This window comes from Heloderma suspectum, chromosome 5 (genome assembly GCF_057233095.1).
Source record: "Heloderma suspectum isolate Gila_16-S chromosome 5, 16-S_ref, whole genome shotgun sequence".
Taxonomy (NCBI): Eukaryota; Metazoa; Chordata; class Lepidosauria; order Squamata; family Helodermatidae; genus Heloderma; species Heloderma suspectum.
This window is the reverse complement of record NC_139462.1, coordinates 214,601,191-214,622,587: the sequence shown is the minus strand read 5'-3', so window position 1 is coordinate 214,622,587 and position 21,397 is coordinate 214,601,191. Positions and strand designations below refer to the sequence as shown.

Genomic DNA, 21,397 nt, shown 5'->3' with positions numbered 1-21,397 from the left:
AGGACATGACCAAGAACTTACACATTGTTGCACACATCCCACCCAGCGTCTTGTGGTGACCTCATCACGCGACACAACCTTCCGTCTATGGGATTTCAGAGACCCTTCTATCCATTCTGTGAATGTCTTTCAGGGCCATACAGAGTAAGTGACAGCTGTTTCCTAGGGTTTTTAAGGGGAAATTGTGTTGGGCTACTTGTGCCACAGACTTTCTGTTCTTGGATTTTGACAGTGATTACTTTTATTTTAGGACTTTTCAGAAATGCCTTTCCTCCTACTCATCCCAATCAAAACTTAGTAAATGCCAAGGAAGATAAGACACACCCCTTTTCTAGTTACAGTAAAATGGGACTTTTGAGAGGCTGCATAAGTTTTAAATGAATGTTCTTAAATGCTGCACCATGGAATAGAGTGGCAGTGGGCTTTCAAGCAGTAGCTTCCATTGCATCTTGAGGACTGTTGGAGCAGCCCTGTCCTCCCAGGGCTTGCACTTTTCCTTAATACCCATGTGTATGTATACCTGCCAACAGGAGAGGGACAGTGGGAGTGCGACCCTGTTGATTCTCCTGGACCTCTCAGCGGCTTTTGATACCATCAACCAGGGTATCCTTCTGGACAGGTTGTCTGGGTTGGGAGTTGGAGGCACTGCACTGTACTAGTTCCGCTCCTACTTGGATGGCCGATTCCAGAAGGTGGTGCTGGGGGATTATTGTACTGTGCCATGGCAATTATGCCATGGGGTTCCACAGGGCTCTGTTTTATCCCCCATGCTGCTTAACATCTACATGAAACTACTGGGGCAGGTTATCTGGAGGTGTGGGCTGAGGTGCCATCAATATGCGGATGATACCCAGCTGTACCTCTCTTTCTCATCAAACCCCGGTGAGGCAGTGGCTGTTCTGAGTCAGTGCCTGGGCATGGTAACGGACTGGATGAGGGCCAATAAACTGAAACTCAGTCCAGACAAGATGGAGGTACTGTTAGTGGGTGGTTTGTCTGCCCGGCTAGGTGACATTCAACCTGTTCTGGAGGGGGTTGCACTCCTCCTAAAGGATCAGGATTGTAGTTTCGGGGTGCTCTTGGATCCAGAACTGTCACTTGAGGCACAGGTGAACTCAGTAGCATGGAGCATTTTTTATCAGCTTAGGCTGGTATAGTAACTACACCCTTATCTGGACAGAGATAGCCTAGCTACAGTTATCCATGCTCTGATAACTTATCATCTGGATTACTGCAATGCGTTATATGCTGAGGATGTGGGGCTGCCTTTGAAAACGGTCCGGAAACTTCAGCTAGTCCAAAATAGAGCAGCAAGATTGTTAAGAGGGACTGGCGAATGAGCTCATATTATGCTGGTACTTTTCCAGCTGCACTGGCTGCCAGGTCATTTCCGGGCCCGATTCAGAGTGCTGGTATTAACATTCAAAGCCCTTAACGGCTTGGGGCCAGGTTATCTGAGGGATCGCCTCCTCCTATATGTGCCTGCCCGGACCCTAAGATCATCGTCAGCAGTCCTTCTCCATGAGTCCCTGCCAAAGGGGTGGCTAATAGGAAGAGGGCCTTTTCTGCTGTGGCACCCCAGCTGTGGAATGAGCTCCCTAATGAGGTTCGCCTGGCACCTACACTGTATTCCTTCCAGTGCCAAGTGAATACCTTTTTATTTTCCCAGGCATTTTAGCATTTTACTTTCTGGTCTTTTAGCTTTTCTGTTTTAAATCTGTATTTTAAATCTCTGCATTGCTGCTAGGTTTTATTCTGGTTGTATTGTTATATTGTGGTTTTAATGCTTATATCCTGGTCTTGCTTTAGAAAGCTCAGATGAGCTTACATGGGGCCCCACTGATAGGGTCCAGTCCCATTTTGCTTTAACAGTGTTATGCATCAGCTGCTCCTGCACCATTCACTGAGGATGTGGCTGCTCTCATTTCATTAACCGGTGCTATTCCAAGGGGAGGTCAGCACTGTACTCTTTCAGTATGTCAAAGATAGAACAGCTAAGCCTGTTGGGGAAGGTGTCATGGAAGGAGCTCTCACCTTGTAACTCCATACTTGTTGAGGAAGGCCTGTCTCTGTTGCAATAGATGACTACAGAGACCTCACCCCACCTATATTTGGCAGTTTCAGAAGGTGTTGCTTGGAAACTCCTGTGCTGACTTCTTGTTGTTGTTGTTGTTGTTAGTAGTAGTAGTAGTAGTAGTAGTAGTAGAAGAAGAAGAAGATTTATATACTGCTTATCATATTTAAAAAATACCTTAAAGAAGTGCTGTCCTGTGGGTTCTTTTCTGTGCCTGTTACAGAGTATCTGTCACCTACACTTTTTAACCTCTATACAAAACCACTGGGGGAGGTCATTGGGGGATTTGGTGTACTATGTCCTCAGTATTCTAATGGCAGTCATTTATATCTTGCTTTCTCAAATCCCAGTGAGGCAGTGTAATCCCTGAATCATTGCCTGAAATAATTAATGGGCCGGAAAGGGGCTAATAAACTTCAATCCAGACAAGGCAGTGGTGATGGTCATAGGAGGAAACTTAAATTCAGGCAAATAAGGTTCTGCTCTAGATGAGGTTATACTCCCCATGAAGCAACAGTTACACAGCTTGGGAGTACTCTTCAACCCAGCTTTGTGACCAAGAGTGCCTTGTGTTCTAGCTGCTCCATCTGTTTGATGATTGGAATATTGTTTCTGTAGTCCATGTCCTGATAACTTCTAGATTGGGCTTCTGTAATGTGCTATATGTGGAACTGCGTTTGAGGACAGCTGAGAAATTTCTACTGGTGGGAAGTATAGCAGCAAGGATTTTAACTTCCTCAGGTTGCTATGTGATTTATGATATAAGTTATTTGAAATGGTCCATTTCCTAAAAGATCTACATCAGTCTCCAGGCCCAATTCAGAGTGCTGTTTTTGACCTTTAAAGTCCCTCACACTCTACATCATGCCTATCTGAAGGAATTCCTTCCATATATCTCCCCTCCCATGACTTAAGAACTTCCAAAGAAGTTCTCTTGTGAACTCCCCCACCATGTGAAGCATGGCCTGTGGCCATACAATCCAGAGACTTCTTGATGGTGCTGCCCAGGGAGGTTTAGAGTTCTTGGTTTTTTACTCTTGTTGCTTCTTATTTTTGTACATGGTGTATAATTTCATGTTACTGTAAACTGTCAGCCTTATTTAGGAGTGATATATACGTTTAATGAGTAATACATAATTTAAGGAATGAGAGATGTCAACATTTCTAGGCATGTTCTTTAGATTAATAGGCACCTAAGGTTTTTCCAGTTCTTCGTTTAAATTAAAAGCTATTTGCTCCATAATTATCTTTAAGAAAAAATTAAATTCTGTAATAGCAACTTCTGTCATCAAGAAATAGAGGTGAGCACCATTAAAAAAAGACGTTTCCCTTTTCTCCAAAGTAATAGATTTATGTATATTCGTATTTGCATATTAAGAATTTCTGATATATGTTGCCCAGTTCAGCTTTATATGCCTAGCCCACTATGCTTTAAATGTCAGCGTTTTGAACACTCAGAAACTTCCTGCCTAGGATCTTCTACATGATTTGGCTTTGGGAGAGGAGTGATGAGAGTACTGGACTGTGCTACTGTGTGAACTGTATTTGGTAACCACCTAATGTAATGTGTCCTAAGTGACAAGTTTAAAAAGAGGCTTGGCTGGTAAAGGCAGAAAATATCATTTTTACTCACAGAGCTCACAAGTTGGTTTCCTCAGAATCTAAGAAAAGCTTTAGTGGCACAATCCTTGACTGATAGAGCAGTTGCAATACAGGTGATTATGTCAGTATCCCCCCCCCCCCCCCGATTCTTCTTCTGTTCAGACAAAATTCCTACTTGAAAAGCATGACTTGTTCAAAAATGCATCTGGTAGCATCAGATCTCCCTCTAGTGGTTCCAGTAAAGTTGAAGCAACTGACAAAACAATCTACACTGTACCAGTGATCAAGAGACTAATATTTTTTTAGTGCAAACACTTCGCATGGTTTTGCAACCTAGCAGTATTTGCTATAACTTAAAACTTGAAGGAATAGATTGCCAGCAAAGTCTGTGGTGATAATTTATTCTCAGGTTTCAGACAATTGCTTTTTAAAATTATTATTATTATTATTATTAATGTCCTTTTCAATTTGTTCATGGATGTTTGCTTGTTTACCTTCATGCTAGTGTCAAAGAATTAGAAATGTACTTTTATAGGAAGAGTAGCCATGTCAATCTGTAGCTAAACCAGTCCGAGGGCATTTTAAAGATTAAGGATGGATGCACATGCTTTGGTGTATCACTTGATCTGTTATTCATTCTGAAAAGCCTTTCTAGCAAGATGTGTCTCTTGGGGTCAGGGGGAACTTTGTTTCAAATAAATACAGGCTCATCTAGTTCCATTCTTAACTTTTCCCCATGGTGAAGGAAGCATGTGAACTCAAGGCCCATTCTCAATCTTATCCCAGGTAGAATCCATAGTAAAGTAGGCTGATCAGGCCTATATTTGTGTGTTGCAGAGTAGTTTGTTGGCATCCAAAAGTTCCCATAGAAAATTGGTTTATTTCTTAAAGTTTATCCAATGAATTTTGAGCTGGCTTCTCTTTTTCAAGGGCATGACAATATATAAAGTGTTCAATAGGTCTGTATTTTCTAACTAAAGTTTATAACATTGGCTGTTATAAAGCTATTGGCTGTTATAAAACTTTAATTAAACCTCTTGATTTTAAAGCCATAGTTTAAGTAGACAATATAGACTGCTTAAGGTGTGTGCATACATTTTTCACTTGTACAAGAATAGCAAGCACAAGTTTGGTACATTAAAAAAATAAACCTGTCTTCTACAGCACCTTCAATGTTTTCCTCTCGTTTCTTCTGTGAAATGGTGCTGTTTTCTTAGTTTTGGAAGATAGTGTCCCAACTGCTTAATTATAAGTTTATACAATGGTATTCCATCTTTACAGCTACAAGCTGAATTTTTACAGCTATGGTGAAAAAGAAAAGAAAAAAGGTCACTATTTTTTGGGCATAGAATAATCTGGATGTTTTCCAGCAGATGGCGCTTTAATTCTGTTCTTAACCCTGCAAAATATTATCTCTAACATTCAGGAATTTATGGTTTCCATAAAGAATGCCAAGCTTAGCCAACCGGACTATAAAACACAGCAGTATGGGCTTTGTTTAATTTTTAAAGCCATATGAATATGTTTCGGTAGGAATTTGCAAATGCCTTGGCCTAAAATTATGTCTTCTAGAAAAAGGAAAGAACAGCATAATATAAGAAGGTTATGGTGGTGAACTTTTATAAGCTACCAGTATCTGTAGCATTTCAGAATTAAAATATGAAACTGGGCCGCACACTGCTAGTTTTTCAGAGCAACTTAGGAGAAGATGACAAGGCAAAGGTGGGGCTTGGAGAGGGTGAGATTTTACGTCAAGACTAAGAACATTCAGTAGTGTGCAAGAATATAAGAAAAGCCCTGCTGGATCAGACCAAAGACCTATCTAATCCAGTATTCTGTTCCCACAGTAACCAGCCAGATGCCTATGGGAAGCCCACAGAAATAGGACATGAACACAATAACACCGTTCTGATCATAATCTGAAGCGACTGGTATTGAGAGCTCATATTGCCTCTCATATTGGAGGTACCCTATAGCCATCATGACTAAGCAGTCATTGATAGGCTATGCTCTTAGCTAAGGTGCAATTCATTGTGCATTAGGGAAGAGGTACCAGAGTGAGGTGGGTTTTTTTTAAGGCTTCTTAGAGGAAATATTCTGAGGAAGGACTTAAAGTAATCAGAACTTAGTTGCGGTGAAAAGGGAGTTTCATATGTAAGGGGCAACATGCATTCTGATGTTAATTTCTAGTACAGTATGCTGGTACAAGACCAAGACTCTGATCTTGTGTGCTTATTTCAAAGGATACTCCATAACTTTCAGGTAAGTGTAATTATGATTGCTACCTTAATTACCAGCTGCCTTGTCTGGAAAAGAAGAAACAAAAGCAGCAGACTTCTGTTTTTAAAATAAATGGAAATAAGTTTAAATACAGATAACAGCCATGGTCATTTTCTGATTTTCACACCAAGAAGTATTTAATGCAAAGGCTTTCCATGTGAAAGAAATGAACAGCAGCCTCAAAGTATTGGAAGATAATTGGAGGGCTGGGAGATACTTAGAGTTAAAGCAATCTTGATGTTTTAAGTTCATGTGCTGGACAGTTGCTCACTCTGTATGATATAGTAGTAAATAAAGTCCTAATGAGCCTTTGAAAACTTTGGCATTTTTTTAGATTTTTGCTGTTGCTGAAAATATTTCTTGGAAAATAGATATTATATATGTCTGCCACTAACTTTGCTAGTGTTTGCCATTTAATCAATAAGACTTACACCATGTAAGTCTTATTGACAAAACTCGTTTTGTTTTAAGGGAAATTGTATTTATTCACTTGTGACTGATTTAAATTATAGTTCCATTTCTGCCTCTATATGTTAGCATTCAGTAGCATTCATTCATTCATTCATTTATTAATTAAATGTAAAAGTCTCCTTTTGGCTCAAAACAGGCCCCCAAGGCAACATGAAAATTGAATCATACAAAACAATATAATAAACACACTGCTTCCCAGAATGTAATGAATTTGCCCCCCCCCCCATCACAATTCTCTCTCAAATATGCCGTGTGAGTGAAATGGGCACTGCAGAGTTAATTTTTTGAAGCGGTTCCAAGCGGCACACACCGCATCAGCATTTCATGGTCCAGCATTTTTTGCATCATATTCCCCCCCCCCACCCTGTGAGTGTGAAATTTCAGCAGATTGTTATGCAAAACAGTTCTGTGTCTCTGTGTGACTGGGGAGACAGCTGTTAGTCCTAATGAGGAGTGCTAGCATTACAGTATTTCTGTTGATTGAGACCCACGGAGGGAGCAGAATGTTCCAGATCAGGCAGTGGTGTGTGGTGAGAAAGTGCCACTCTTGTCAGCTGGAAGTACATGCTCGGCTGCTTGCTACGACAAGATAAATGAGTTTTGCTGGGGCTTGGCAGAGTCTGAAGGTTTTTTCCCCCAGAGAATGGTAGTGGCACACCAAAACTCCCTGTGGGGGACCCACAGTTTAAGGGTGTCAAAAGACCACTGCCTCATTGCCAACTTTTTTTTTAATGCCGAAAGATACCTGTCATCCACTTGTGAGTTATTAAAAGCCTAATGCCTTTTAGCATTCCATTAACACAGAGTCTGATGATCTTTTGTTGACATTTTTCATTAATTTAACCGAAGGGATATTAACCACAGTTTTAAGTTGGCTACTGTTGCTAAGAGAACCCAGTGTCAAGTAAGAGAAAAGTGGGGGAAATGTTAATTTACCCTCTCCTAGCTAGTTCCATATTTAAACATTCCAGATCCAGCACAGATTGAGCTTTGGGCAGCATGTATGTTGTTATTAAGACTCTAAACAAAAGGCTGGTGCGTTAACCAAATGCTCTACTTAGTCCCCCCACTTTCCCTTTAACTTTGAGTTCAAGCCTCAATTTAGTTCATAAGTAAAAAATTTGGCCTTGCGCCTATAATGTTTGTCACAGAAACAATTATCTGGTAGTCCTATGTCAGAGGGAGCCACAAATTAGAGTAGAGGGATAGTTACACTCCGCTTGGGATGAAACAAAACATCCTTCTTTGTACAGTGCAGCAACATGCTCCCCTAATGTATTGCTTTGTAGTGCCATTTGTGGAGGACATAAATTCACAGGCTCTTGATAAATAGGCATACTTGTTAAAAGGTTGCTTTGGATGTATATTTGGAGTTAGTGAACAAAAATAGCGGATTTCCTTTGTTGTATGTGAGCATCTTTTTTTTTTTTTTAAAGAATGCCAAGTGCGTGGTGAAACCTTAAAAGCTTCAAATGTATTAGGGCATAAGCTGTTGTAGGTAAGAGCCTAGTTCATTAGGTGCATGAAGAGGACATTGAAGATGATGAAGCAGTGATGGTGGGCACCCTAATGGCAAGAGAGATTTAAAAATGTACGCATTCATATTCCATCCATTTAATTGAAATAAACAGGGTTCTGTCACTTTATCTTTCAACCAGGCTTAAACTAAGCCGGCCTTCACATAGAAGATTCCTCCAAATTGAGGCCTCTTCTCTGTAAGATTGGACACATGGCCACCCTTTGATGTTTTTTTCAGATCTTATTTGTGGTTATTTTTGTTGTAATAAAACACAATTTCAGTACCACCCTGTCTGGTGGAGACAAGGCAAAACACTATAAAGGCTATTCGGGGCTCCTATGCCTTTGAATGAAACACTACCTCTATACAGGTTCACTTGGTTTTATTGCTTCGTATTAATCTTGTTTGCGGGATCTGTGAATAATTTCCCTTTGAATAATTCCCTTTGAATAGTCTTTCTGTGAATTGCCCCATGTCGGTTTCTTTTCCCATGGTATGAAGTGCGTGTGTGGGGGGTTGGGGGGGTGGGGAGGGGAGAAATTACTGCGTTCTTTTCATTATTTCTTCACCTTTTCTTGTTAAAATAGCGAAATAGCTTGTTTGCTGTGGTTTTCCAATTCAGTGTGTCTTAATTTCTGTACACGTTGGCAGTGTCACCACCGCAGGATATGCTGTTATTTTGTGTGGCTGTATTTGCCATGTCTGCTATCTGGTCTTGTGTTTGGCTCCCATATCCAATGTGCATTTTTATTTACTGTGCCAGCATATATTGGCACAGCATATATGTCCTTCAGGTTTGCCTGTCTTTCCTTTAACAGCTCTTTGTACTATCTCACAAAAAGTTGCACCATTCCTGCTTTTCTGTTACAAAAACATGCAATATGCCTTACAAATACTGAAATCGTACAAAATAATAGAAATAATAAAGCAAAACATTTTTTAAAAAGCAACAGAGTAAAAGGAGAACTCAGCAGATTTAAAATCACATACTACAAGCACACAAACAAAGGTCTTCAACAAGCATCTAAAAGCTAAAATAGAAGGGTCCTAGCAGTTCTCCACAGGGGAGGGTATTCTACAGTCTGGGTGCTACCACTGAAAAGGTCTTGTCCTGGGTATCCACCTGTCTAATCTGATGTAAGGGTGAAATCGAGAGGAGAGCTTCAGATGCTAATCTTAATTGGTGGGCAGACTCATGGTGGAGCAGCCAGTTCCTGGGGTAACATGACCCCAAGTCATTTAGGTCTTCAAAGGCCAAAATTAGAACTTTAAATTGAGCCCAGAAATGAATAGCCATCCAGTATGAATGCTGAAAGATTGGATTGTTATGCTCCATATTTTGTACCAGATGAAGTTTCTTGACAAACTTCAGAGGTGGCCCCACATAGAAAGCCTTGCAGTAAGTCAGCCTGGAAGGAACTGGGGTGTAGGCAGCTGACGCCAGGCCTGTCTTCTCCAGAAAAGGCCAGTCAGTTTTATATGTTCATAAATCTGTTTTGCCAGTATGAGGATTTTGCACAGGCAATGTTGGATTGTCATGTTCGAACTAGATTTTAGAGAACAAAAGGCTCAGCCAGTAAGGAGTTAATTTCTTGCATTTTCTGTTAAAAGAACACACACATGCAACTCACACTGCACCTTCTGGATGTAGGTTGGGATGCAAATTTTAAGACAAAGGAAGTGTTCATTCTTTTTGGCAGAAGCTGAAAAGCAGAGGGCTTTGAGCAGTTGCTTGAAAATTCAAGCTTTTAAATCTTAACTAGATGAATAATTTTAATGCATGATGAAAGAGTCAAATCTATTGTCATATGTTGTGGAACAGTGAAATGCTCTGCTTGCATGAATATTTCAGTATCAAATGCATATATTTTGGGAGACTGTGTTCTCTTGCTGTGAATGTGTGGTAATTTTGGAGTTCTTCCACAGATCCAGTGGCCATTCTTAATTGCTTGTCCCCTCACAGTAGTTCAGATGCATAGGCATGAGTAATTGTGTGTTGGGCTCACAAGGCTCGGGCGACGACCTTTCGTTTGTGCCACATAATTACCCTGACCGGCTCAGTGGCACTCTGATACAGCATTAAAAAACTTCATACCACTGACACAATGGTGTTTGGATCTAATTAGACTTTAATTTGATGTCAATTTAAATTAAGAGGGCTTGCACATACTAGTCCATTGTGACTTGGGTAATACTAATCTCAATCAGTAGGCTGAATAGGACATGAAATCAAATTCTCACAGTACAATAGAAGTGACAGGAGCAACTTGACACCTTAAATTAAAATTACTAAATTCCAAGCAATTGATGTGTGTGACCCCCAAGCAATACAGGATAGGTCATTAAATGGGATCCATAGAAATTGAACTGAGAAGCACACTGTAATGAACCAAGGGAAGGAAGGAAATGCTTTGTTAGCATGCTGTGTAGGTGGAAACAAGCTAAAGGCTTTATAGAAAGGAATGAAAGAAATAGCTTACAACCCCAGTCTTTGCCTCTTCAGATGTAATGGTTAACATGTTCCTAGTTACTGGGATTAAATATTTTTTCTCCCCTGTTGATCCTTGATTCCGCATTGTAGTTCAAATCCAGCAAAGGTTTAAAACAAAAATCATAATTTGGGGTAGTCAGTTGCTATGACATAGCAGACCAACATCATCTACTTTTTCCTTTATTGGTGAAGAATTTTCTTTATATATGTGGTTTGACAGCCTATGGTACAAAGTTATATCGCTTCTTGTGAGTGGGACAGACAGACTGCATTATTAGCATGTACTTGGATGTTAAAAATATTAAACTACATGCTGCAGGGAGCTGTTGATTGACTTCGATGCCCAGCAGCATAAAGTCATATCAGAAGACTTTGGGCTTTCATGGGTATAATGCCCACTGTTAAGGTATTAAAATCATTTGATCTAAAACTTACTTTTTTCTACAAAACAGTGATGTGCACTTTAAAATGGCTAGTATATTTTAGGTCACAGTGCTAACTATGGCTCTGATTTTCCCCCCCGCCAGCACTGTGACGTCAGCTGTCTTCACTGTGGGGGACAATGTTGTTTCGGGTAGTGATGACCGTACTGTGAAAGTTTGGGATTTGAAAAATATGAGATCACCTATTGCTACTATTCGCACAGATTCTGCGGTAAACAGGTAAGCCGAAGAAATCCATGTGGTTAAATGCAGGAGATAGCAGGCCGGTTTGCACGATCATCATGGGCTCAACAAGCCAAGGTGACGTGTTTAAACTGCAGTGCGTGCCAGGCATGATTTGCATAATCACCTGCCTGGCTACGGCTTGTTGTGTCGCCTGAACATGGCCAGCGAGGCTTGTTTGAGGGGGAAACAACTCTCAAATAACCCATGGGCTGTTGCTGGATTATTTGAGGGTTGTTTCCCTTGCAAACAAGACCCCATGGGTTATTTGAGGGTTGTTTCCCTGCAAGCAACACCCCATGGGTTATTTGAAGGGTTGGTTCCCCCTCAAACAAGCCATGCTGCCCAGGTTTGGACAGCACGACAAGCCATGACCAAGTGTGTGATTATGCAAATCGTGCCCAGAGCGCACTGCAGCTTAAACAAGTCACTATGGCTTGTTTTAGTCTATGACAGTCATGCGAAGCAGGTCACTAACTTAGTTTTCATGAACAAAAATTAGTATTTAGATTCCTACTCAATTTGAGATTTAGCTAGAATCCTACTTAATTGGTACTCCTGTCTTCCTTAGTGCCCTCTGATTCATGAAATTTCTTGCTGAAGCTAGACTAGGCATCATGGATGCCATGTCTTTGGGATTAATGCTTTTTTTGTTATTCTAGAATATCAGATCTAATTAGACACTCCTACATTCTTAGTGGTATCATTTTGGTCATGAGTCGGATTCCTGTATAAACAGTTGTACTACATCAGAATGGTGGTGCCCATTACACTAAGCCTCTTCCAGGAGAGGGAATTGTTGAGAGAAAAGGGGTATTGTGTTGAAAGCAGTTAAAAATTCCTAGTGGGGAAGGTCATATGGATTCTGGGCTTGACGGACTATTTATTGGATTGTATGCCACACTGCCCCATGCATATGGCTGCCAAGCATCGCCCACAGCTTTGTCCATGTTTTCTAACAAATCATCTTCAGCTATAGTGCTCCATCATATGCTTTTGGGTCATTCTGGGGGCCTCAAAGTAAAAGCATTCTGGGCCTCTCTGAGGCAAATTAGGTTTCCTTGGCTGTTTTTTTTAGTGTTCGCATGGTAGAATGTTTTTTATGAATTTGCATAAACACTTACCTGGATTGCCTTGGGACACTACATATTTATGTAACTGTTGTTTTCAAGGACCTAGATACAAAGAATCCCATCTGTGCAATTAAAGCACTTCACACGAACTGGGTGTGTGACTTTCCTAATGTTTACTTTGGTTGCAGCCCCTTATATCACATTAGATAACGCTCTTAAGTGTTATCTAACCCTAGGGGACCTAGGAAAGTCCCAGCGTGCACATGGATGGCCTGTTGTGGCTCTTTCGATCCTGGCAAAACAGTTCATTGGTGCATCTGGTGGTGGTGACAGTGTGAATTTTGATGATACCACTGCCACCAGAAACCAAAGGTTGGAGCCAGGATCTACCTTCTGTGAACAGAAGGGCACCGCTCATGGAACATTTCTTCCTGTTTTGGCGGGATCCCCCTCCGCTCAAACCACAGCTCATCTTATCCAGCACGGCCCTCCAACCCTCTGTGTAGCTTTTTCAAGAGATTCGAGAAGCTGCCAAGGAGAGGGTGAGGACATTCACTTCTACCAGCCCAGTTGCATATGCTGGAATCTGGATCCAACCCCAGTCTTTTTATTTTTTCTTTGTGAAAAATAGAGTTGCATGTATTTGTGGGAAATGTGTACAGTGTAAACCTCCAATTAAAGCACTTTCAGTGAACTTGGAACAACTGTCAGTTCCCACTTGTCAGGCTCCCTAACCTATTTTTTTTATCTGTTCTGTGCAGGATTAATGTTTGTGTCGGCCAAAGAATTATTGCCCTTCCACATGACAACCGGCAGGTTAGATTATTTGACATGTCTGGAGTGCGATTAGCACGGCTCCCTCGCAGCAACAGACAGGTACCAGAATTTTTAGTTCTGTATGTAAGAAATATGCATACTTATACCCACTGCCCTCCATTATTTGCATGGTTCAGAATGCTGATTGTAGGATATCTAATTCAAAGGCAGAAAGAATGTCCTCTGCTGGGAGAATGTGTGTTCCAAAGGTGACCTCTTTAACAGTCATCAAGCAGCCACATAGTCATGAACTAGACATGTTGTATTTCTTTTCTCTTTATACTTGGTACATAGTGAACACATCTTGCCAATTTAAAACAAATACATAGGATCCAAATCAGCTTCTGAGCTCAATTCAAGGAGCTGGCCTAAAGCTCCAAATGGCTTGGGTCTACCTTAAGGATCACCTCCTCCCACATGGAAGTGTTTAACTTTGGATGGATCAAGCCCTCTATTGGGCTTTTTGTTCTGATGATATGTTTGTTTTTAAATGTGAACAGTACACTTGTGAGGAACTGATCCAACTTACAGATATTGCCAGGCACTGATGTTCTTGATGTTATTCATTCAGCAGTATATGATAAGTGTTGAATTGATCCTGGAATGTCTCATGGTTATGGTTGTTTGTTTTTGAGATTGTTTGAAGTTGTTTTAGATATATGTTTTGTGCATATTGTCTGTTCATGTGTTTTTTATAAAAATGGTTTTTAATCTCTGTATATTGTATTTTTAATGTTTTTAATCTTTGTAAACCACCCAGAGAGCTCCGGCTATTGGGCAGTATAGAAATGATGATGATGATAATAATAATAATATTATTATTTGGGTTTATTTCTGGTTCCTGACTTTGTGCATAGTACAACTTGATTATCCTAGCAATGAACAAGTAATGGTACTGGCCCTTGAATGCTTAAACTTGATATGGATGGTAAACCATCTTTGTAAATAACAGTCTTTGGGAGTGCATAGGGGCCTAATGGTGGAAAAACCAACACAAATTCTAATACTGTTCTTTCTGCTGTTTACAGGGCCATAGAAGAATGGTCTGTTGTTCAGCATGGAGTGAAGACCACCCAATATGTAATTTGTTCACTTGCGGATTTGATCGCCAGGCTATTGGGTGGAACATCAACATCCCTGCCTTGCTTCAGGAAAAATGAGATGCTAGAAGAATTCTTTTTTGCTTTTCACTTTTGTTGCCATAGACTTTTTTGCAGACTTTCTTGTAAGCTAGTCTGCTGTCATTGTAAAAGGTGCACCTTGAAAGGGGATGTGTTACAAATGTTGTTACCACACTGTGCATAGTTGCATGAAATGTACAGAAAAAAGTGTGACCTTTTCAAATAAGTTAGGTTCTTGTGTATGAACTTTTATATCTTCGCATCCACTGGTGACTAGAAGGATGTTTGGCTTTCCTATGGAGCATATAAGTGTTCATAAGTTATTCAGCCTAGATGAACAGTAGGGCATTATGTCTGACTTAAATGTGAATTCTGTGTACTTTTTGTGAAGAATATGTAGTCTGCCTTTCCCCCATCATTTTACATATTTGCCTTGTGGTTAAAGAGAGTATAAGGCTAGACTCTTAAGATGAAGAGTGAATTTCACTTAGAAGCATGGTGGAGCTTTTCTTGCATCTATATGAAGTCTGACGTGAGGGCTCCAATGCATTAATTTCGACTCCCAATTTAGTCTAGTTTCTGGAATAAAAACAAGGTTTAGGGTAGGAGACAAATGCTAACTTTAGCTTTGGGCATAGAATGTTGGTCTGCCATGTTGGGACTACCCCTATCCATTTCAGAAATTAACTTGTTCATTCTTACCCCATTGACCTGAGCCAGCACTCTTGTGTTTCTGAATCTCACATATGGCAAACAACACAATATTGCAATCATGGCAGTCTGAGCAAGTTCTTAAGCACTTTAGTTTATAGCAGCTGTTATAAACCACAAGCATCAGATGACATTTCCTAGAGAATGTGAGACCTGTATCTAAGAAGGATTTACACTGCTACATTTTTGTGATTTTTTTAAAAAGTCAGAATAAATCTTTGTTGTTTTGGTTTTTTTTTTAAAACTCCACCTGTGTTTAACATGTTTTAAAATGGGATCTTTCCCATCATAATTCTGTTTTGAGCCAACAACAGAAAGGCCAAGATCCAAACAACCATACAAGTTCTGCATACCCAAGAGAGGTTGGGGCTTATGTCCAGCTCTCATGGAAAGCTACTTTTAACAGTCAGGGGTCTTCCAGAAAGCAGTTTATATTATGGCATAGTGGTTGGAGACTTGTCTGCTGTTCAGAGAAAAACAGTGAGAAATCTCACAAGCTCAAGACCTTGGTTGTGCCTAATATAGTTCTCTGGATTCTGGTCATTGTATCTGAGAGTGCTACCTCAAAAATTAATATGGGGCTACTTTGAGCTGTTCAACCTTGATAAAGCACTTTGGATCTCATTTCATTGTGCTGTCTTAAAGAGTAGAAGACAATCATACGAAATTTCAAGCTTGAACTGTATCACGCTTAGTAGAACGAAATCATAGTGAGAAATGTTCACTCTGAACATAAACAAAGGTCCCAGTGTTGTTCCACATGATTCTTTAGATTTTTCTTAACGTTTACCCAAGAGAATCCTAGATGGGGTTTTCTCTTCCTACATTATGCTGTCAGCTTGATGTGCTAGATTCGTCTTTGCAAATGCACGATTTCTGACAGTTTCGAAGAAGGATATAGAGGCTGTATTTAAGGCTCCTTCATAGATGTTGTATTTTCAGCTGAAGGCAGGAAGTGATTCTCTTAACTGTCTGTCCATATCTCAGGGTGGGGCCACAATAATCAAAGTGGTAATGTAGGCTGCTTAGAAATAGTTTAAAACAAATTCCCATAAAATACCCTATGTTACATTTCCTTGCTCACTTCTTTTTTTATTGTTGTTGAGGTTGTCTTCCACAGCATTGTCCAACATGCATCTGAGAGGCTGACTCTGGGTTCTTTCTGTATATAGAGGAGAAAGTAGGTTGGGAGTAGAGGTACTATTTATGAGAGAGCTAAAATCCCAGAAGGAAGTTGGGGCATGGGAGTTAGTTTATGGAGAATCTAGAAGAGTATTTATGCAAGAAGCATACAATATTAGAGTAGCTTGATCCATTTGGGGGCAAAAGGTTTACGATCCCAGGGCTGAAGTAGCTATATAGAACTGAATCCTTTAAAGAGGAGAGGGCAAGTAAATGGCTGAGGCTTTTGATGATTATCAAATGTATATTGGTAAGCAAATAATGGCTTGGGAGTTTGATTTTTAACCTGTCAGAAAGACTGCTCCTCCCCCTTCCCTTTTGGAGAATTTTTGTTGGTATCTTAAAAAAGGTCCCCACAATCTGGGTCTTTCTCTACCCATACTCCGTAGCAAGACTCAAATGAGCTGTGGATGGCTTTATTATGCGTGCTTTATTATATCCTTTTGTAGCATGTGCTTCTATGTTGGTCTTGCCACAAAGCGACTGGACTCTTGTTGGGGAGAAGCTCCCATGCCAGTTTAGCTTTCGGCTCTTTTGTTTGGATAGCAAGAGAAGCCAGAACACCATAATGCACATGTAGATTTGTTGCTATAAATGACCCTGTTTTTACCTATGTACTCCCTGGCTAATGGAGTGGAAGGCATTTCAGCTGAATTCATGTGCAGTTTGAGAGCGATACTCCTTTAGCTATTTAGACATTTAGACCTATGTTAGAGAAAAGCTTGCATGCCCTGTGGTCTCACTGACTGGTGCTTTTCCATGGAATGCTTTGAGCTAATGACTTCATGCCTTCATGGGGGTGATGGACTTCAGTTGCATGGACAGTTCACATGATCAGGGTCTGTACCCTTTAAATATACATACGAAATAACACAGCAGCATGGAACTGACACTGTCCACTGTTGCTGAGCTTTATATCACCAAAGGACCAACCTTTCATAGCAGAGGTATCTACATGCTTATTCTCACTTAAGCCATGGGCCACACCTGGCTTCTTTGTAAGGGGCTAACTAGTTTCTTAACTACTGCAATATCTTAAGTGTTGTGTTGAGGCGACAGATACCCATCTCCACAATAGAACATTAGTGATGAAAACAGTTATTGGTTACACATTTCACTATTTCTGGTCTCCACTTCAAAATGAACAGGGGTTCTAACAAATGCTGTGAGTACTGATCTAATTATGTCCTGCATTTCACATAGAAGGAACGTGACTTTTGCGTATTTTCAGTATTGAGACTTAGTTTTGTGAAAGAAGGCTGAATCACTGGGCAAATCACAAAAGACCTGTGTCTGTCTGTCTCTTCTCTGTGTATACGTGTTCTTCAAACAGTGCACATACTTTTTTTGTAGATGAAAAAAGTAACTATTTCAGAATCTGAAGAATCTTATTTTGATGCCTAAGTCTTTGAAAACCAGCTTCCTCAGAGGAAGAAAATCCTGTACTTTATGTCAATGTAGAACCACTTGTTCTTTGTTTACTGATAGTCTGGTGATTTGGTCGTTTGTGTTTTTTCGATGTTCAGTGTTTGTCTTTGTTGCAGTTTGAAAATGCCATTAAATCATTCAGCAGAGTTTCAGAATTTGCATTTTTAATAAGCTCTAAATGACATGATTTCCGAAAGTCTTTCCATGCTCTCCTAGTGTCCTGGCGAAGTGAAAGAATTCAAGTGGAATTTTCTCAATCTAGTTAAGCCTTTTCCAAATTTCATCTGCTGTTAAAGATGAAACTAGATGTTACAATAGACACAGGGCTGCCACTGAAAATAGTAGCACAGTGTGTCCTTTTTCCTCCCCTCTCCCCTGTGTCATCTAGGAATACATAATGAACAACATCACACTGTGATGTTCACTTTTTCTGCTCCGCTAATTGGTCGTCTGTTACTGGACAGAGAAACTCACAGCTTGAGGTCAATCACATTTTGTGTATACATTAAAGAGAAGAATTGGAGAATGAGACACAGGGCTACCATTTTTCAGTGGCAACCCTGTGTCATTTATAACATCTAGTTCCATTCTAAGTCATAGCTGGCAGGAAGAAGGCCAAGCTAGCTTCTGAAGCGGACTTGTCTCTGTTAAAAAATGTACCATACATTTTGAAGTGTATAACTTTAAAGTGGTTCTGACAGGCACTTTTCTATGTTTCCATTTACTCTCATATTCTGTGCAAGCAAATCTTTAATTGCATCTTGCTACACAGGTTATGAACATCCTCCGTGTGGCTTGTTTCCCCAGTGTTACGTTAAATTGATTTTTCTTGCTTAAAGAAACGAGTCAAAACATAGATTCAGTACAATTTATTTTGATAAAACAGCCCTCAGAGTATCACGAAACACTTTACAGACTGAACAGAAATAACTGATACAGCTTACAATAAGCTGAAGTCAAGATTGACAAGTGATCCAAAGCTTGTCGCATTCATATAAAAATGAAGTGTTAGGATTGCTATGGAAACATCTTGCATAGTTAACATCCTTCCTGGATTATTCTTGCAAAATTGTCATCAATAGCATCTTGAAGGCCTTATGCTTTGGGTTTGTCATGCAGCACAAGTGAGGCCAGGCATATTAAGTTAATTGGAGTTAAACATTTCTCACTGAGGAATCTTCACAAGTACGAAAATTGAACTGGGAATTGAACAAATCACACTGTTGCTCCTCTTTGCTCCTGTTTTAGAGAACATCATGTAGGCTGGAGATAGACAGGGAGGTGGCTAGTCACAAAATGTACAGAAACTGGCATGGTTAGATTTCTTGCACAATTGTATCACCTCGCAATTGTCAGAACTGCCTTGTGTGTAATGCTTCTGATTCAAGGAGGAGGCTATAAGCACTGCATGTGGACTGACTTTCATATGCTTTCATAGAGGTTAATGTACTGCATGAATTCTGATGTGCTCCAGTGACAGCAGAGAACTGGCACCTGATGACTGCACCTAACAGGAGGTGGATGCGGTGATGATGAGCCTATTAGAAACATTACTTGTACTCCATCAACAATAGTAAAAGTAAAAATCAACCATTATCACACGAACGTACCATCTATTAATATTTTGTAGTTTATAGAAAAGATCCCACACGTAGCAGTCCCTGCTGCAAATGGCGCCACTCAATGGAGGGACTAGTCAGCCAAACTATTTCATGAGATCTTAACGACGAACAAACAAAGGGATGCTCATGCATAATGCTGAGGGACTGGTGAAGGGGTCATTGGGTTGTAGCAGATCATGCTACAAACAGTAGGTGTTGTGTGTTTGTATGTGAGATCACATTTGTGTATGTATGCTTCCACAGTTCTCTGCAGTTGGGGATGGGGATTTAGCATCTTGAGAATCTTACCTTTCATTTGAAAAAAGGTTCTTAGTCCTTACAATGAAGAAGATACACATAGGAATGATGCTTGCTGAAACCACAGAAACCAGAGGGGTGGCTGAATAGATCTCCAATGCTCAGAAATAACAGCTTGCCCCTCTCCATGAGTAGCAGAACCAGAATAAATTTATTCAAATATGTGTCATTTGCATTATTTATGCGGACTGCAAAACTCAGCATTTTGGGGTACAGAATTGGATATTGGCATGGAGTACACACAGTTCTAATTATACATGGGGTTTTGTCAATGTGACAAGCCCAGTTTGTCTGTCTGGAATGAGATTATACTGTACAGAGACTACTAATATTAAGATCCCACTTTGTGCCATACTGTTGTGCTTCCTCAAACAAAAGAAATGCCAGCAAGCGGGGATGGTAAACAAGTTGATGTAACTAGATAATTTACCATTTGGGTTTTTTGCAGGCTCAGACAACATCCCCAGAGAAGGTGTATTTTGGTATCTAAAAGTGAAATGATGGAATAAGGTTTAATCTGATTTTAATTTTTTATCTGGCTTTGTCAAAATATTATCCACACCTTTGCAGCTTAACTTAGGAGAAGCCAAGGCAAACAAAGAATTGTTAATGGATCCAATCTCAAAGGAAGACTTACAGTGCAATACAACACAGCTGTTAATCCTGCAAAGAAAAGGAATGTTAACTTTTGATGTACTGCTGCATAAACCAGAGAGATGATAGTCTGATGTGGCGTAATTATACCTCTAGAGCTCTTACTTGGCTAGCCTCACATAAGAACCGTGCAGGATCAGACCAGAGGCCTATCCAGTCCAGCATTCAGTTCGCACAGTGGCCAACCAGATGCCCATGGGAAGGACAGGAGTGCAACAGCACCCTCCCACTAAAGTAATAAAAACAAATCCAGGTAAGATCAGTTACAAGGATGAACAACTTAAACTTGAGCAGAAGCCATGATGAAAATGAGCCAAACACCAGGACTGTTACTTTGCTTACTTAAAATATTTATACCTTGCCTTTCCTTCAAGGGGCTCGAGGTGGTGTATATGGTTCCTTACCTACCATTTTATCCTTGCAACAAGGATAAATTTTATCCGTTTTATCCTTGTCAGACTGAGAGCCCAGGATCACCCAGCAAGCTTCATGGCTGAGTGGGGTTTTGAGCCTGGGTCTCTCTACTACTAGTACTCCATCTAGTTCTATGAAATGGGTGTTTTGTTGCAGCAGTAAATTTTGTGACTCCTCACATCCTGTGGCTGCCATTTTGTGATTGTGCCCTCAACACTTTCTCAAAACTCCAAATGGACCCACAGACCCAATAAGGTTGGAGACGCCTGATTGTCTGATCCAGCAAGGCCATTTTTTGGTTTTAAAAACAAAAGCAGGGGTGCACAACGTTTTTGGCCCTGAGGGCTGCATTGGGTGCCTGCTGGGGCTGCACATGTATGTGTATGCACATGGACAAACGTTCACATACAGCTCTTCTCTCTCTCTCTCTCTCTCTCACACACACACACACACACACACACACGAGCACCGCTTGCTTGTGTGTGTCCACAGCACTCTAGGCAAGCCACTATCCCTTGACTCACCCATGTCCATCTGAAATATGGAAATGGTCAGACTGAACTACCTTACAGGGATGGTGTAAGCGTTACTGACTTTGTGAAGTGCTACTGTATATATCAGGAGTGGGGAACTTCTTTCTGCCCGAGGACTGAATTCAAGTCCAGAGAGGCTCTCGGGGCCCTCATTCCAGCGGTAGGTGGAGTTGAAGGCAAAGGGACAGGGCAAAAATACAAAAACTGCCAGCATGCTGTAGTTTAAAACTATTATTGGCAATAATTACGCCTTAGGAGAGGCATTTCAAGCTTTTAGATGGGGGAAAATGCACAAAACCCAGGAATTCCACCAAATAATCCATGGTTTGGGCAAAGGGATAGTGCCAGAGGAAGGGTGTGTGGCCTTTTGGGAAATCCCAGGGGGCTAGATTTGGTCCCCATGCCTGAGGTTCCCCACCTCTGCTATAAATATTAAGTATTACT

At 40.5% G+C, this 21,397-nt stretch overlaps 1 protein-coding gene across 4 annotated transcripts in view; it reads left to right on the top strand.

The window, feature by feature from the left end:
* Positions 1 to 17,586, top strand: part of WDR37 (WD repeat domain 37) — a 58,184-nt gene extending 40,598 nt beyond the window's left edge. For all 4 annotated transcript variants that reach the window (XM_084859238.1, XM_084859235.1, XM_084859236.1 and 1 more), the window contains 4 exons: positions 3 to 144; positions 10,965 to 11,099; positions 12,937 to 13,051; positions 14,020 to 17,586. In XM_084859238.1, coding sequence (XP_084715364.1) covers positions 3 to 144; positions 10,965 to 11,099; positions 12,937 to 13,051; positions 14,020 to 14,151 — 524 coding nt within the window. In that variant the 3' untranslated portion in view covers positions 14,152 to 17,586. The remainder of the gene's footprint in view (positions 1 to 2; positions 145 to 10,964; positions 11,100 to 12,936; positions 13,052 to 14,019) is intronic.
* The last annotated feature ends 3,811 nt before the right edge of the window (positions 17,587 to 21,397 follow it).